This window comes from Oreochromis aureus, linkage group 23, assembly GCF_013358895.1.
Source record: "Oreochromis aureus strain Israel breed Guangdong linkage group 23, ZZ_aureus, whole genome shotgun sequence".
Classification (NCBI taxonomy): Eukaryota; Metazoa; Chordata; class Actinopteri; order Cichliformes; family Cichlidae; genus Oreochromis; species Oreochromis aureus.
Genome location: NC_052963.1, coordinates 32,813,827 through 32,831,886, shown reverse-complemented (window position 1 = coordinate 32,831,886; position 18,060 = coordinate 32,813,827). Strand labels below are relative to the sequence as shown.

The 18,060-nt window shown below is 41.0% G+C and overlaps 1 protein-coding gene across 2 annotated transcripts in view; it reads right to left on the bottom strand.

Moving 5' to 3' along the window:
- Nucleotides 1–311: 311 nt before the first annotated feature.
- Nucleotides 312–18,060, bottom strand: part of sned1 (sushi, nidogen and EGF-like domains 1) — a 31,837-nt gene continuing 14,088 nt past the window's right edge. The window contains exons 10-32 of one of the 2 annotated variants that reach the window (XM_031730508.2): nucleotides 17,725–17,772; nucleotides 17,527–17,634; nucleotides 16,109–16,201; nucleotides 15,494–15,625; nucleotides 15,078–15,197; nucleotides 14,631–14,747; nucleotides 13,794–13,937; nucleotides 11,114–11,227; nucleotides 10,901–11,014; nucleotides 10,419–10,532; nucleotides 9,620–9,736; nucleotides 9,242–9,529; nucleotides 8,452–8,635; nucleotides 8,117–8,229; nucleotides 6,797–7,075; nucleotides 6,577–6,697; nucleotides 6,392–6,474; nucleotides 5,090–5,188; nucleotides 4,781–4,897; nucleotides 1,366–1,453; nucleotides 1,186–1,265; nucleotides 1,070–1,097; nucleotides 312–960 (exon numbers count right to left, since the gene is read on the bottom strand). In XM_031730508.2, coding sequence (XP_031586368.1) covers nucleotides 1,072–1,097; nucleotides 1,186–1,265; nucleotides 1,366–1,453; nucleotides 4,781–4,897; nucleotides 5,090–5,188; nucleotides 6,392–6,474; nucleotides 6,577–6,697; nucleotides 6,797–7,075; nucleotides 8,117–8,229; nucleotides 8,452–8,635; nucleotides 9,242–9,529; nucleotides 9,620–9,736; nucleotides 10,419–10,532; nucleotides 10,901–11,014; nucleotides 11,114–11,227; nucleotides 13,794–13,937; nucleotides 14,631–14,747; nucleotides 15,078–15,197; nucleotides 15,494–15,625; nucleotides 16,109–16,201; nucleotides 17,527–17,634; nucleotides 17,725–17,772 — 2,699 coding nt within the window. In that variant the 3' untranslated portion in view covers nucleotides 312–960; nucleotides 1,070–1,071. Of the gene's footprint in view, nucleotides 961–1,069; nucleotides 1,098–1,185; nucleotides 1,266–1,365; nucleotides 1,454–4,780; nucleotides 4,898–5,089; nucleotides 5,189–6,391; nucleotides 6,475–6,576; nucleotides 6,698–6,796; nucleotides 7,076–8,116; nucleotides 8,230–8,451; nucleotides 8,636–9,241; nucleotides 9,530–9,619; nucleotides 9,737–10,418; nucleotides 10,533–10,900; nucleotides 11,015–11,113; nucleotides 11,228–13,793; nucleotides 13,938–14,630; nucleotides 14,748–15,077; nucleotides 15,198–15,493; nucleotides 15,626–16,108; nucleotides 16,202–17,526; nucleotides 17,635–17,724; nucleotides 17,773–18,060 lie in introns of those variants that run through there. The other variant, XR_005610406.1, reaches the window with a different exon arrangement.

The window sequence follows — 18,060 nt, the reverse complement described above, 5'->3', positions numbered from 1 at the left end:
AACAAATTAAAAGACATGATCCAAACCAGCTTGTTTCAGACAGGGCGAACTGAGGCACTGCACCAAGCCCCAGTTTAAGATAAAGATTATTGTGAGCCATGAACTAATGCTAAATTGTGCTTAACTTCTGTAATAGACTCCAAAAACAGTGAAATGGAGCTAAAAATGAGTACAACTGCTCTCCTTTAATCTGTTAATAAAATACTTTTAGTATAGTTTTCGATGCTGTCAAAACATGATAGATTCAACACAGTGTGACAAATGATGGCAAGAACTGCAACACACACACACCAGGAATCATTTTAACATTTTTATTATTAAAATATTCACCTACAAAATGGCCTATAAACACTATTTACAGATTAGCGAGCAGCGACGCCTGCTGAGACACAGAGGAAGATATTCTACACAGAAAACGCTGTGCATCATTGTCAGAGGACGAGATCAGTTTAAGGGTGAAAGTACACATTTCCTGCTGTCTTCGTAAGGAGATGATGGGACTGATGTAAGGAAAAGACTCTGCTTTTACTTCCCTGAGGGACAAACCTGCAGCTGAATCACAAACGTAAACCTCTCCAAATGTGTCAGCATTGGACGTTGAAATGAGGTATATAAGGTCTCTGATGCAGTGCAGTTGACTGCTTAGGGTTCATATTTGCATACCATATGTGGTTGTATGAAACTCAGTCAGCAAACACTGCAAATGATACATGATGCGGGACGTTTTTCATCTGACTGATCGTGCTTCCGCGAGCTACAAAGGCGACTCTCGGGATGCAGCCTCATATTCAGATGGTTGATGGTTTGTTTGTGAAATGTTACAGTGGGCTCTGACAGGGTTTTTCAGCACAAAAAATGACCATAATCAGTTACTTCAAGTAGATTATAAACACCAAAATTGAAGTAAGGAGGTTTTTCACATGACAGTGATGACAGTCCTTTCATCAGGCTCCAAGTGCTCTAGAGAGAGAGAAAAAAGAAAAGTCTCATTTTGAGGGTAAGTGCTGAAAATCTTGTGATCCTCTACAATAGCAGTTCATAAGAAGGGCTGAAAAAAAAAATCACAAACCTTTATTGTTGTGTGTTTGTTCTTCTGGCTGTTAAGACAGTTAAAGTTGGTATATGAACAGCATTGCATTGGTTTATTGTCTTAAAAATATTGCGCAGACAGATTGTTTAACTCACCCTGACTCTTCTTGGAAGGCGTCGGTTCACAAATCTCTCGATAACACACATCCTGCTGTACTTTATATGTCCTTTTATACCTACGAAAGAGAATGCAGGCTCTTTTATTGGATCCATTAGGCCACACTTAAACATTTCATTCAAGCCCAGATTGGCAGACGTATGTTTGATGTGACTTACAGGTAATGGCACACACCACCCTCCCAGACGGGCACGCTCTTGGTTTCAGAGTAGAGGCGGGTACACGGGTGCGGCACTCGCTGGCACGCTGCAAAAACAGAGGTTAAAGTTAAACAACATGAGGTCTGAGTGCTTTATCAGCAAAGGAAAAGTCTGCGGGATGGTTTAGGAGCAGAGCTTCTCTGCGGCTGATGGATGGCTTTAGGAAAGGAATGTTTAAACAATCTGAGGCTGGATGTTTGGGTGCAGAGTCAGTGGGGAGGTGGGGTATGTGGACTGTGTCCTCACACACACATTCATCAGCATGTACATATAAGTAAAATAAAATATTCTTCTACTCTGTCTTTGGAGGAGGAGGCGCATGACTTGACTGTAATAAGGTTTATTCCCTTTTTGAGACAGACTGTTCAGTCAGCGTTAGTCATTTCCAAATGCTTCGAATAAAGGCATGTGCATATTTTATAACCTACTACAAACAGTATTACTGTGAAATAACCACAACAGTCATACCTTTTACAATCAACAATCATTAATATATAATAATAAATAATATTATTACAGTTGATTTGTATAGCACATTTTTAAAACCAGTGAAAAAAAAGAAACACAGAACTAAAGAACAAAGTAGGAGGAAATTATATTTAAAAAATTACAAATAAATTAAAATAAGTCATTCAAGTTTCAAGTGGACTGTCAAAATTAGAATAAGATACAACGTGATTCATAATTGTAATGAATAACCTTAAATTAAGATAGAATCTAATTAAACTACTTGTTTAAACCAAGAATCAAAGTGAAAAGAAAATGATGGGCTAGTCCATTTTTGCTTAAATTTCATTGCAGCAAAGTATCAGACCACCTAAAGAGCAGCATCTGAGACTTTACACACTATGCCGAGATGCATAGTGTGTAAAAGTCACCAACGCTCTGCTAACTCAAAAACTGCTGCGCTACAACCTCTGGCATGAACATCAGCACAAAAACTGTATGCTGGGAGCTTCATGGTATGGGGTTTCACGGCTCCTGTAGCTGTAACGTGCTGGTGGCTCAGTGTTTTTGTTCATATAGGGTAGTTTTAAAGCATGCCTTCACTTGAAAACTGTAAAACGAATGGAAATGTGTTCAAGATATTCTACGTTGGGTTCACTGATTCATTTCTACAACTAGAGATAATGTCTCTCCTGATTATCTCCTGCTTTGCCTCTGCAATCTAAGACAGATATTTCTACACTTCTCTAAACGTGGCTACATTTCTCTGTGAGCATATCATCCATGCATGATTCATGATGTGATTTAAAGTAGCTTAGTTATCCTTATATTTGTTGTGTAGCCTGTAAAAGTGGCCCAGCAAATAGGTTCATCAATCACACAAGACTGACTCTTTGTCTTGAGCCAAATGCTCCCCCTGTTGTTGGTTGCCTGTCCAGTTCATATGCTCTGACACTGTCCGTGGTTATCTGTCTCTCTGTGTTGGCCCTGTGATGAACTGCGAACCAGGTCAGCATGCACAGGATATCCCCTCCTTATGTGTCTCCACAAATCTAACAGCAACAATCAGGTTAAGGGTGAGTGAGGGTGGTTATCAACTCAATAACTTAATCAAGACTTTCCCAATCTACCAGTGAATGGATACACAAAGAAAGAGGCAGGGTTGACAGCATCAAATCACTCACAAACATGGACAGGTCGACTGATGGCAGAGTAACTCATTTTAAAAGCAGAGTGTGAGTTTAAACAGCACTATATACATGTGTAAGTTATCAGACATATCAGTATCAAGCAGATAAATCAGTACCGAGGTGATAACCTGCTGACCACTTATCCTGACTGTTAGGGTAAGTGAATCCAGACAGAAGGATATTGAACTTGCTTCATGAAGCTGGTTGTACTCAGTAGCCCGAGTCTTGGTGGTACTAAAATGCTTAAAGTTGCCTTGTCCTTTAATTTGTCAGCCATCGTGTATTAAATCCATTTAAAAGTAATTTCTGACTCTTGTGAACTACTTGGAATTTGCAAATTTGTTTCTAAGTGTAAACACTTTAAATGAAACTCCAAACGAGTAAGATTTTTCTGTCACAGGAAAGATTCGAACTCAAACCAAGATGCCTGCAGTGTGTAGAAATGCAGATCTCTCCTGAACACCCAAAAGAAACACTGAGTTATAAATTTGACAGTAACTCCCAAAAGAATGTGAGGAAGGTGGCTCAGTGAACACAGGCCAGTGCTGTGCGAATTGAGTGATGGTGTATTTGTGTTGTTTATCGTGCCTCTGACCCGTAAGAGCCATTCATAAATGTCAGAGGGGTCAATTCCCAGTGGATTGTGGCTCCTGCTTTTAAGATAGTGAAGGTCTATACATAGCTCACTGCTCTCACGTTGACATTTCATGACGGCATGTAAATCTAACATAAATGAGTCGATGTTCACAACCTGAGAGGCTGCACTGATAGAGCGGCATTATTTATACTGTGAGGTAGAGGAGGGTTTGTATCGGTCCAAGCATGCGTTGCTGAAAGACATGGTAGGATGAGCATTGGCACATGCTCATTGTCCCCAGAGGATGAACCTAACAACCCCTCACTGAACTGTCGCCTACCTCTCCATCAATGATATTATGGTTGCCTGAGCATGTATTCCACTGATCCCTAAACATCGTGCCTAGCACCACAAATAGACTGTACTGAAAAGATGGATGCTGCCACTGTGACATCACCTGGTTTCTGCACCCTGCATGTTGAAACGTTATTGTTAGCTATTTGACCACTACCATGTTGTTTTTTGGAAGCTTGAAGTCATGTTTTATTTGGTGGAGAGGGTGGACTACTAACTATAAGTTGTTTTTTTTACTTAATTATTAATTAGTCTCAGAGTGGGAGGAGCTACTGGGTATATATTGTATGTCAGGTCTCTACTGAAATGGGGTATAGCCCAGTGCAGATTTGACCCTTTGGTTGTTAAGATTTAATTTTTGCATCATCATCTTTTTTAATTTGACTCTTTCTACAGTTAGGTTTATAGTTTAATGGTATAATCTGAGAAAATATAAGTCTGTGTCACAGCTACTGTAGTCTCATGCTTGGTGAGTGAAATTCTAGGAATTTATTAGTAGTAGCAGATATCTTTGTTGGTGTGATGCATCTACACTTATGAATGTAGCTTCATACATTCATTGAAGATAACTTTGCACCCTCTCATTCAAATATGGCCACTTCTGGCTCCAAAAAACTAACATGGCAGCAGTAACTATTAACACTGAAGCTTCCGAAACCAGCGGTGATGTCAAGGTGGCTACGTCCATCTTTTACATACAGGCTTTGGTTCTTTTACAGGATGGTTATTCACTACATTTGCCAAAAAGCAGCTGACTTTGACTCATCCCACCCTGAACCTGTAGAGAAGTTGAACATAAACTTACACAGTTCACACTGCCTGCCCTTGAACCCAGCTGCGCAGTCGCAGATGAAGGAGTCGCCTCCGTTCACACACGTACCTCCGTTCTGGCAGGGCAGACTGCGGCAGTCCTGGAGAGACTCTACGAGACAACAGCTGCCATTAACATCCTCAGCTCAGGTTTCAGGCTCACTCTTCCACATTATCCACAGCTGATAGCATGTGTTGATAGCCTCCAGCTCTACCCCCACACAACACAACGTGAGTGTCATGTGTAGAAGAGGCTCATCGCTGGGATCAGCTTACATGAGAGGATGTGCAAAAAAACACCTACCAGGCTTTGTTCTTAAAGCTTCTTCTCGGATCTCCAGCGCAAGGCTGATTTTGTTTGTTGTTTCTTCCATCTTCTCTAACCTAACTGGTGGCTCAGGTTCTGTAAGGTAAAGCATTTCCTGTTGTGAATCATCACTAAAAAACAACTTAAAAGACAGACAGGTGAAATTTAAGTGTTGCAGTAAGTAAGATTTTGAGGAGGTTTCTATGTACCAGTCCCTTAGCTTGAAACAACCACTGATTTAATAGAATGGTAAAAACGTATTACAGCTTCATGGGTGCATGTGCAGAGGATTAAAACTGCTAAAATTGTAAATAAAAAAAGTCCACAATAATAATAATAATTGCTGCCATTTATTACATTATAAAGCTTACACAATTTATATGATATGTGTTTCGTTTGCCTTTGCCTTCTAAATCTATTAGTATGAATTACTCTAGTTGTGTCATTTTTCATTTGTTTTTCTTTTTCTTTATATGTAATTCTTCCTTCACCACACCTTAATATCTTTCAGTGTCCCTGGTCTTAATTATTCTATAATTGGAGGGTTTTTTACCATTTTTTTAATCAATTTTTCCAGTCGATTGCCTATTGTTAAAAAATTATTTCCAACTATTTTCTTAGGGTTTATGGCATATCGTTGTTTAAAAAATAATAATAATTTAAAAATTTAATGTATTTATTCCTATTTCTTTTATTAATTTGACATGTGTTTGATCACTTTCACAATCCTATTGTTTTTGTCTTTTTTTTTATCTGTTATTATTGTGTCTTAATTATCATAATAATTCATTTGCTGACTTCTGTCTATTCATTTAGGTATTGATTTTCAATTTTCATTTTGGTTATTTTTTTTTTCAACGACTAAAATGCCCATAAAAGTAAAATAATTGACAGAAAGAACTGCAATCTTACTAATGTAGAATGAATCCATTAAAAATACACAGCAGCACTTACTGAGAAAAAAATCTGAAAATCCTGGACAACTCCCCTAGGTATCGCTATCATTGGTCAGAAGTGAGCTTCACTGACTCATCAGCCTATACCATACTCCTTTCACAAAGTTTCACAGCCTCTTCCTGAGTAAACAGTTGTGGAAACATTGACAACTGCGGTAAACAGCAAGCTGACAGGATAAACTCGCACAGAGCAGCGGGGGAGTTTTTCAGGTGACTCAGGAGTAAAAATTTAAAATACTCAAAAATATTTCATAGTGTTTTGTTCCTGGTTTATGGCTAAGTGTTGAAATTATCCAAATATTTTAAAATATAGGGTGACACTCACATAGTTGCTTATACTTACTAGTTCGATGCCGGATGGGTTTTCGAGGCAGGTGAGTGAACTTTGCTGTTATCTTTCCCCTCCTGTCAATGAGTTCAGTGTATCTGCAGCACAGATTAAAATAATGCTATCTGGTTAGCATTAACTGTTGATCTGCTGTTATATATTTAAAGCAGTTATAATAATAATTGACATGCTACATGTACCTGGGAAGTTCCTCTGAGTTTTCTTCTTCTGCTGTGCCTGCCACGTCCTGAGGCTGAGATGGGGTATCTTGTCTTGTCCCTGCTGGTCTTTCTCTCCTTCCCGGTCTGACTGGCATTGGCACTACATGGAAAAAAAAAAACATTTTAGGATTCGGGAAAGTCAGCTTTCAAATTTTAAAAAAATAAATTAAAAAAATCGAGGTGACTGCACACAGCTCACAGGTAGTGAAGGCTAGGTGCTGAGGCATGCTGTGGATCTGCTCCTGCCCCGTGTTTTTGACCGATGTGAGGGCCACGTAGTAGTGCTGCCCCGGCGTCAGCTCACGGAGGGTGTACGATCCCACTCTCCCGTTGGGCAGGAAGCGACTCCTGGTGTTCAACCCTCGGGTCACGTTGACCACAAAGCCGTCTGAGACGTGTCTCGGGTGGCGGCTCCAGGTGATCAAGGCTGAGTTTGGGGTCACGTGTGAGAGGGAGAGGTTCTGTGGGGGAAGAGGCCCTGAGGGTAACACATTCAGAGGGTCAAATGATTGTATGAAAATCTTTAAAATAATCTCTTTCCTTGGCTGAGTTTCCTCAAATGATTAGGTAACTTTTTTCCTCCGGCCTGTAGAAGTCTTTGTCTGGAGAAAGTTTTGGAGGCTATAGAAATGTCTCAAATATCATAAAATGTATATAAAATATGATAAATGACATTGTACTTGTGGTTAGGCTTCAGACCTTTTTGATAAAGCTTTGAGCTAGAGCTGGATCAGTTATTCTACTATAGACTTCTCGTGATGCACTGGGCACTTATCCACTCTGCTTTTTTCAAATTCCATTTTATATGCATTTCCTTAATTTTTGTCTTTTTCTTCCTGTTTTTTGACCTTTTCGCTGCACGCACCTCCTTTTTTCTCTTTCTCCTCATCCCAATGGTAGTTGTCTATTCCTCCTGGAGCCACTGTGTTTTTGAAGATCTCTTCCTTTTACAGGGGAGCTCTTCCTTCCTGTCTAAATATGACTCACAGGGGATCATCAGATAATGTAGCATCATCTTCAACACTTCCTGGCTCAAAATAGTCATTTAAGGGGGGTGACTGTTGATGATGGGTCTGCCCATCAGTGAGTCTGTGTTACCTGAACAGAAGTTTGGGCTCTTCCCAGTTATCTCTGCCCAATCTATAAACATAATTTTATTTTAAGGCTAAAAGTATAAACTCAACTTTAAAAAAGTGATTTTATAAAAACTGACCTCCTACCATGAGGTCAAGGTCACTGGGATTCAAACTTGTGTCAGATTGTTAGTAGATACACAGATAGGAAGAATCTGAAAATCACTCATTCACATACTTTAGTGTCCACACCGACAGCCTGCCAGCCGGGGTGATAACAACAACCCATTAGCCTTTTACGGCTGAGGGGTAAGAATGGTGAAAGACCTTTTTTTTTTTGTTTCTGTTTTCTAAAAATTGTGGAAATAAATACAAATAAACAAAAAAGAATGCACATAAAGTTGTTGTATATGCTCTTGTATTTGCTGCTGAGTGATGTAACCTACTTGTCCAGAATGACAGAGGTCCTGCTGAGTGGCTCATGGAGGGAAACTCATCTGGTCTGATTCCACTCTGAGTCAACACATCCACAGTGTACATCTGACCCGGCTGCAATGAGCTGTGAAAGGTTCACAAAGAGTCCGCATCAGTCATACCTCAACTTATCTGTTTCATGGTACTGTTAAAAGCTTAGTAAATTTGATGAAATGGCGCCATCTAGTGGCTGAAAGGCATATTGTACCAAACCATTTAAAGCGGACCTCGGCAGCGACATTCGGTGGACACAAATGAACCTGCAGCGTGTAAAAATAAACGCTTGGTTTAAAGTGCTGCACCTGACCTGAAGGTGTACTCAGTGGTGCTGGTGTTGAACACAGCAGTGCGACCCTCCCTCCCATCTGAAGGCAACAAGGACACGTGCACCCTGCTGACGGCTGCATGGCGGGCAGCCTGAACCAGCCACTGCAGCCACACCTGAGAGGAGGACACGTTGACCACCTGCAACTGCTCCGCCGGCTGGGGCCCTGCAGGGAAACATTCAAAGACAAAGAAATGCTTTCCAGTTCCAGGTGAATTACTTTTACTACTTTATTACCCATAAAAAAGTCATAAACACTGGTGGGCCCAACATTTCATAATGATTAACAGCTCCTTATTCAATGGTTTTCTCCACCCACTTTTGAACTCACTGTGTTCCCAACTGTTTTAAAGAAAGCTCACCTTCATCCACATTCTGAACATTTCTATGACCAATTCGGATTTTTATATAAAGGTTTAAAAGCGGTTTAATCCATTTTTTAATGTGTCAAAATGACATGTTTGACCATCTAATACATGCTCATGGTACAGTATTATTTTGGTCTGTGATTTTTATCCCCTTGTAGGTGGTTGCTAGGCAACATTATAATGTCATCATATCTGATGTAGATGAGAGACATCATATTTTATTATTTAAATAGTTTAGTCTGTTACTGTCTTGGAGCAACTGTAACATACATAATTTCCTAAGGGATTAATAAAGTATTCTGATTCTGATTCATCAAAGGTCTATAATCTGTCTGTGTGCCTTAGTTGGTTGCTCAGCTTCTGAGATTATACTAAGACTACAGAGCATTAAAGAGCATACTCACTGGTGCGTATTAGTGCCGTGGCAGGTTGGCTTGTGTCACTGCTGTTGGTCTTCAGCTTGATGGAGAAGGTGGAGATGTTGTACAGCAGGCCGGGCACCAGGCCTCGCATCACGTGGGTGGACTTCTGCCTGTCTAGGTAGTCTGTTTTGGAGTTGCTCTGACCCAGGGGAGCATAGGTGACGGCAAACATGCTGATCAGGTTGTTTGAGGGCTCCGGCTCATCCCAGCGCAGCTCCACCTCGCTTTCCTCCACACGCAGCACATGGAGACCGGGCGGGGGCAGCAGGTCTGGGGACAGTGGCAACTTTACATGTCTAATCCAGATCTTAAGTGTGCTCCGAGTGTTGAGCGTGCAGAGCGGTGAGACTGTCGACTGACCTTTCTCGCAGTCTTTGCCCGTGAGTCCCACTTTACACATGCAGTTGTAGTTTCCTCTCCTGTCGCTCCAGCAGCGGCCACGGTTCCTACAAGGTTTCAACACACACGGGTCCTCCACTGGTGGGCGACAAAGACAAACTAATGCAGCAACAGGATTCATCCGGGAACAGTGAGCAACCTTAGGAGTGTGCAAGCCCCTCTCAGTCTTGTTTATCAATAACCATCAATCAACCAAGCTATTTAGCAACTGAAATAACTGAGTGCAGTTATCCATTTACCCATTATATCTTATTCATAAATATTTTTCTAATGGCTTTACTTGTTTTTAGTGTATTTACACAGTTTTAGTTATCTATGACAGATTTTTATGTGCTCCAGTTTGCATATAATAGATCCCAAAAATGCATGACAGTGTGTGTGAGGCAAATGAAGCATTATAAGTATGCAGGAGTAAATCAAAGATGGATGTAGTGTCTGGATCTGCAAAGCGAAGCCAACAGAGGAGCCTTAAACCTGCTTTCTTTTCAATGTCCAGCAGAGGGCAGCAAAAAGACTTCTAATTGTATTGAAGTCAATGAGAATTTATCTGCGACTTCAGAAAACACTCTACCGAACACCTTAAAGGCTTAGATAATAGTTTCAAGGCATATTGAATGGTGTGAGGAAGCAACCTCACACCCTTTTTATATGTACAATAAACTTATTCTGTACTTAACATTAGCTAAACTCAGTAAACTCAGGGTTATTAAAAACTGGATATCATATATAACATCAAATAACATCAGCACAACATACTTACACATCTGGCACTGATCCCCAAAGAAGCCGTCTTTACACATGCAAAGATAGTTTCTTCTGTAACCCCGACACACGCCTCCATTCAGACAGGGGTTGGACTCGCACACGTCCTGCTCTGCACACAGACATTTCACAGTGTGGCAGAATTTATTAATAATCCTTATGATTCAAAGAAAACACTCCATACATTCAGCTATCTTCACATCAATTTACCATTGGAGAGAGAAAGCCTTTTACATGGTAAAGAGGCTTTTTGGATGATGTTATAATCAGCTGGTTTCAACAACATCATCAACCAGAAGTCACTTATGAAAATAAAAATGTATTAGTTAACGATAAACCAGTTTCTGCAAAATACATGTTGTAAATCATCTTGCCTTTAATCATGTAAAGCATGGCTGTTTTTATTCCTTCTTTCTTTAATTGTATTTACATTGACTTTAGTAAAAATATTCATCTGTGTGTTGAATGGAAACACTGCACCTGTTTCACAGTTATGTCCTCTGAAGCCTTGTGGACAGTGACACAGATAGGAGCCCGGCCGATCCTCACACGTTCCTCTGTTCATGCACGGCTCCGACAGGCACTCATTTATGTCTTAAGGAGATAAAGATGCACACACAAGTAAACGTGTGCCTGTGTACAGGTGGTCTAAGTGCACCTATTTGTAAGTGTAAGCATTCGATTGATCCTTACCTATCTGGCAACGGTTTCCGCTGAAGCCACTGGCGCACACACACTGGTAGGATCCGATCTTATTTCGACACGTGCCTCCGTTAAGACAAGGCTGGGATAAGCACTCATTGATCTCTGTGACAATGTAGAAATTAACAAATTAGTATGAATAAAGATAACCAGGTCATTCGATCTCAAATCAGCCAATCTTTAGAACATTTTCTGCTCAATCATCTCCAATTTGCAGGAAAATTTTATGGTTCACACAAGAAGTTCACACATATATGATGAACGAGTGAAATTATAGCATCAGATTTCAAATATACTTTTTTGAAAAATAGTCAATCGACCCAATTTCAGACCTTTTTTTCACAGTACTTTTATATAATATATATAAAAAAACAAGAATTAACTGAATTTTACAATAATGTAAAAAAAGCTACATGAAAAACATGAAATTCTTCATCACAAAAATGAGGAAAATACTACTTTAATTCCACTGTCAGGCTGGATTGAGCAAATATGCCAAGTTGCACCACAAAAAAAAATATCAGTTGATAGTCTAATCCAAATAGAACAAAATCCTGGAGTTTCCAGATGTTACTCTAGAACTCAGAATATCACTTTCTTAAATATGTGCACATTTTTCATTGACTAGACCTGTTGTGGTAACTGGGGTTTCCATGAAAAATCAATTAGTACCTCCCACCTGACTCCCTCTGCTCATTTTTATGTACAACATAAAAAAATTACATTTTGTGTTTTTTAATTTCCACTATTTTCTGAGTAAAAAGGGGCATACCATCTTCTGCCCAAAGAAAATTGTCACAACCAAAGAAGGCAATGAAGCAAAAAACTGCAAAGACAGCATTCACAGCTCACATGACACCTTCTGAGACCTTGAAGATCTCAAGTTGTTTGATCATTGTGATGTCTCACAAACTATCATAGAGAAGATGTGAACACCATTGTTGTTTCACAGCCATTAACTACATTCACAGATGTTAAAATATGACAGCAACAGAAAATTAATTTGACACAGAAGCAATCATGGTTAGAACATCAGCCTGGAATCAGAACGTCAGTAAGTCTGAGACATTTCGTATGTTGTAACTTGTTTTGAGCAGCCGCCCAACCCACATGGTGATATGACCCTTGAGAGTTTTACCCAAAAAGCTTTTTTGGAGTTTTCTCCAATGAATTATCAGAAAACAGATCAAATATCCAGGGTACCAGTGCATATTTCTGTTCCTCTGAGTCACAAGTAATTAATTTGGTGGAGCGTTAGATCCCCATGACACTGATGTTTGAAGACAAAAAGAACAAAGACAAGATTGCGGCTTTAGACTGAAACACTTGGAGTGATTTGAAGCATTTTGTAGTCCTGAAAGTTAATAGGGAAAAAGTCAACCCCATCCTCACGCCTGCGCATTTCAAAGGTCTATAACTTGGAAAAAAATAGCATGAAGGTGAAATTTTGCACAACTTCCTCAAATATAACAAATATAAACATTAAAAATGTCTGATTCCGGGGGAGTTGGATTGAAACATTTTCTAAATTTGATTGATTTCATGTGGAATGACCCTGGGATCTTTTTTGAGGAGCCATCCACGTGTCCAGATGTGTTACAGACCTTAAAAACAGGCAGCTGGATCCAGTCTCCCAGTAATTTCGTACTTTTCTTTAATGACCTTTTGTCTTGTTATTTTTTAAACAAAAACAAAATGATAACTAAATAAAAACCAGTGAACGAGGACAAATACAACGATGAAATGTATTGACATTTTTGTAAACTGGAGACATGAGATCCAGTCAGAACTAATTAAGTTTGTAGTTTGGAAGTGATCTAAGAAGTAATCTCTTGGTGCGATAAGGTTAGACACGCACATTTGATCTGACCCTGGGAAATAGTACAAGCAGCTCCCATGCTCCCTGTTTTTCATGAAAACGTGGCAAAATGTCAGTGTTGGGGAGGAAGAGAAGAGTAGACATGTGAACTCATTTTGCATTTGACTTTTTGTAAACCGTGTGGAGCAACTCTCACCAGTAAAAACAACAAACTGTTGAACTTCATATTTTAGTCAACTGAGTCTACTTTGGATTTTGTCTGCTATAATCTTATAATCAAAATCAAAATTTGCTATCCAATAATGAACACTGCCTGAATGCCACCGATGCTCTGGGAGGCTCTGGGAACAGACGTGAAGCCCGAGTGGCATATGTACTCTGGCATGGAGCCTGGTGTTGTTGAGGAGAACTGGACCTCTGTGTGCTTGACCTGTGGAGGTGACCCACAGCTCAGCTCTGAAACTGATACAAACATGGTGATAATGTCAGTGTGGCTGCATAGCAACACAAACTGAGGCTTAAACGAGCTCTTCCACGACACACTAACAGCAACAGAGGTGTTTTCCATTCAGGCGCCTAAAATTACCTCCAGCATGCTGCTAGAGTGTGTAGACGTGAATCACCGGGCCTAATCAGGTCTCACTTTTTATAGGTTATGCAGCCGTTCTATATCTGTAAATGTGGGGCCTCTAGAGCAGCAACACTGCTAAGATTATCTTCAGACAGAAAGCCAGTATCTGTACACTTGAGCGCTCAGGATATCCCCTGTATGTTCCAATCAGCTAAGGTCAACATTGTATAAACACCAGCATCAGACTGGCATTGCTCTGTGGTGACATACGGTCTGCCTACCTGCAGAGGTATGCACCGCGCTCCTGTTTATTTCACAGTGCCTGCCGCTGTAGGCATCGGTGCATTCACACTTGTACTTTCCTATGTAGTGAAAACACGTCCCACCATTCAGACAGGGGCTGGAGGCACAGGGGTCCGGCTTCCCTGGAACAAAACATCCACATAATAAAACAGGACTTGAAGCTCTTTTATGGTAACATGAATTAATCCCATTTAATCCCTTTGACGTGTGAACCCACACGCTAAGGATGTCCTACTGAGGGCAGACAGCTTATAAGTCTATAAGCAAGACTGAGAGTCAAAGCAGAGGTTTGGATTTTTAAGGGTTTGCCAGCTCATTCCTCCTGACGTTTACACCAGGAGGAAAATGACCCCAAGGCCACCTGGAAATACCCTCATAGCCTCAGTGGACAGTCCACCACTCACTACCATTTAAAAAATTCAATTTTTTTAGTTACCTTAAATTTAGCTTATTAAAAAATTGGATGGATTTCCGGCTCCTACTCGATGATCTGATATTGGCATGTAGATGTCTCCTGGACTGGACTTCAGTTAAACGCGTGACATTTTGGGCCTTATAACCGAAATTAAATTCAACTGAACTGAACATACTTCAAATATATTTTACAGGTGATACTTCTGCACTTTTCCTTAAGCAGTATTACGACAGTGAGACTTTAAATTGACTTGCTTGGTTTAATAGACACTTAAACAGATGTATTAGTGACAAAGTCAGCTTGAAAGAAGCGAGGTTATCTGATGAAAGGACTTCCTACCTGCTTTCACATAAATTTGAGAGCTAAAGTTTGTAAATTACAGTGGAAGGTTGGCACTCACCCACTTCGCAGTGTTTTCCTGTGAACCTGTAAGGACACACACATCGGTAACTGTCAGCCTCTTCCTTACAGGAGCCTCCGTTGCGACAGGGCCCAGAAGCACAGGTATTGAGTCTAACTGGAAGGAGACAGGGAAAAGGGAATCCTTGAAGCAGAGACCACTCCAGCTTTTAATCACACAAAATAAACCTGTTCCAGTACATTGCAATTCAAATCATAATTCAGGAAAATAGCTCATAACTCAGCCATAAGCACAAATTATCTTAAGCCTTTCAGCGCTGCAATATTTCAAGCAGTATTACGAGTAATGGCATGTTTCCTGGTGCTTTAAAGCTGCATTTGGGTTTGAGCCCGCAGTAATAACGCACAAACCTAAAGGATGTTTTCGTCACGGTGCTTCACGAATTCACACACAAGCATTCCTTTTTTAAAAAAGAGACGATACTACCTTTCTCACAGTTCTTCCCCCAGTATCCGTACTTGCACTCGCAGGTGTAGCCTCCGTCAAGCTCGTAGCAGTAGCCGCCATTCAGACAGGGAGAGGAGTCGCAGACCGATTCGGGCTGTACTGAAAAACACACACCGAGACTTGACTGTGTTCCACTGCGCTGGGAAAACTTTATTCAAGCACATGGGTTCGGTCCAGATTTAAAAAGAAACACAGATTATTTGTCATTTTATGACTGGATCAATTATAAAATCTCATAAGCGCCTCCAATAACAGCATCAATCATCTATAAATTTCTCCCCACGTCGTAAATACAACCGTTTCTTTTAAAGTGAATAAAAAATGTGTTTTGTTGCAATAGCAACCAGCTGCTCGCGCACTAACACTGCTGTTGGGTTGGTGCCTGAGCCTCTTACCATAGGGGTAAAAGTCTTTGTGGTCCAGCTCCACTCTCGTCTGACATGTGCACAGGTACGCTCCTCCGTACTCCAAACACGGATTTCCATCAGGACACGATCTGCCGTTACTGCACGGCATCTGGGTCACTTCTGAGGGAGAGAGGGGTTAAAAAGTGTTTGAAAAATGACTTCTGCTTCATTTCTATGAGACCCAAGAACCAAGACAACCAAGAACAAGGCAAGGCAGTCCCCAGAAAATGAGAACATTTGATCATGCATAAAAGAAACATAAAAACAGCATGTTTGAATAAAAAAGACATACTGATTAGGGCGAAGGGCTGCAAAAAACAGAATTAAAACATGTCACACATGGTGCTGACTTAAAGAACAATAAACTTCAAAAAATGTGCTGTAGAAGAAGAAAGCAGAATAAAAAGCTGTACTTGAGTAATGTTTAGAGTTTCCACCACTCATCCTTTAGCTCTCATCCTTTGCCACTGGGCATTTTAAGATTAACTGCACTAGTGTGGGGAAACTACGGGGGGTCCTTTCTGGATATACCCTGCTTCTGTGATCTTTAAGTAATCGAAGCTCTTTTATGACACCTGATTGGATTAAACATATCATACCCACCGAACTGACAGTAGAGTCCCGTGTAGCCCGAAGGGCACTCACAGGTCCCATTGATGTCCACACAGACGCCACCATTCTGGCAAAGACACTCGTCTGCAAACACACAGAGAGAAGGAGAGGGAGTCAAAGCTGGAAAGTTTGCTCCAGCTGCTTAAAAGCATGTACTTAAAAGAAGTTTTCAATGTTGGCCCAAGTGTAAACATAGACAGAAGGTACAAATGGTCAACATGTGCACCATATGCCGAGTGTCTTTCATCTGCTATACTGTAAACTAAGTATTGATTCGCTGTCATTTCTCTTTCCCTAATCTTTTCCAAAGAAGCTCACAGGAGCAGAAGATTAGCAGTCAGCGCACTGCACATCCGCTCTGTACAAATTGTAAGAATGTTTGTGTTTTCCTCTCCTTCCTAATTGCAGCAGTGGATCAAAGCACGCGGCCATATCGCGGCTAAACGGCTCCACTTTGAAGTCCCAGGAGCTCGGTGGAGGGTATTATTTTTCTGATGATATGGAGCATATTTTGTGACCAAAACGTATGGCCCCGAGGGCAATTAATGGATTGTTAATTTTGCGAGAGCCACTTTCATTGGCCACCTGTGCGGCCCGGGCGCTTTGATCTGGGAGCCTGATTAGGCACTTCTGCGTCCCACTACTTTCTCTTCCTTGGAGGATCGTGCTCCTTTTTCCGCTGTGCCTTCCAAGTGAGCCAGGCAGGAAAGTATTTGGGAGATTTAAGAGAGCCTATATAAGCACTGATAGTTATTTCAGCTCAAGGGTGAGAAGTAGCATGCATTTGCAATGGCTCAAATGCTGTTAAAGAGCCTTTCAGTGGGTGAAATAAAGCCTCGCAACAACTGCTATCAGTCGGTGTCAGCAGCCTCTCCTGGGAGCTTGAATTAGCTTTGCTGCTGTTCTTCTTCCCTAAAACAAAATGACTTAATATGCATTTATAAAGGAAGCATTAGGCGGGGTTTTACATATTTTGTGATTAAGCTGGTTATGCAAGCAGCAGCTGTGCCTGAAGCAACAGGAGTGGTGCAACTTGCAGGGAAGCAAGAAGCAGTGCGGAAGGATATTTCAGCAGCTCTGTGTGCAGAAATGGCCTGAATACCATAGAGCAGCTTTGACTCATAAAGAGGCCGTTTTAAGTCTAGACAAAGCACTTCCTCTTGTTGGTAAACTAATAAAATGTGCTATAAAACAATTATTCACAACATCAAGCGACTGGTTCCTGTAATAAACTGGGCGAGGCCGTGTCAGTTTTGATAATTACAATAATCCATCATCACAGCAGCCTCTTCCAGGGCAGGGATCCAAATTCCTGTGGGATAGCACAGCTCCTCTTCAAATACCCCAGTCTGCCTCTCTACCTGCCCAGCTGCCTGCAGTGAGCGTCAGCCGGGCCAGCTGCACAATACCTTCACACTTGTCACCGTAGAAGCCTGGAGCACACGTGCAGTTGTAGATTCCCGAGCTGGTGTATTCACAGATCTGGTTCTTCTTGCAGTCCAGCTCTTCACACGAGGCTGGAGATGAAAAAACGTGACACACTGTGATGTGAATAATATGAGAAAACGTTCTGCCAAAGCTTTAGCTGGAGCTGCGCTTGTTTTTACCTGTCTGGTTTTCTGCCTCAGTGGGGTTGATCTGAAGTGGTAGCAGCTCTGAGAGAGGGGAGACAGGAATGCCCTTTAAAAGGTGGTTCATTCAAGCAGATATAATTCCTCATCTACCACCTACCTCACTCTGAAATGAACATATAGGACAACTCCAGTACGTTTGGCATGAATGAAATGTCATAACAGCCAGCGTTAGAGCTATATTATACATTAGAACTATATCTTCCACCAGATTTTATTTATTTATATTTATTCTTTTCTGGCACTTTTCAGGGTTCTGGATGCAGGGGCAACAGTTTAAGCAGAGATGCCCAGACCTCCCACACCGCCTCC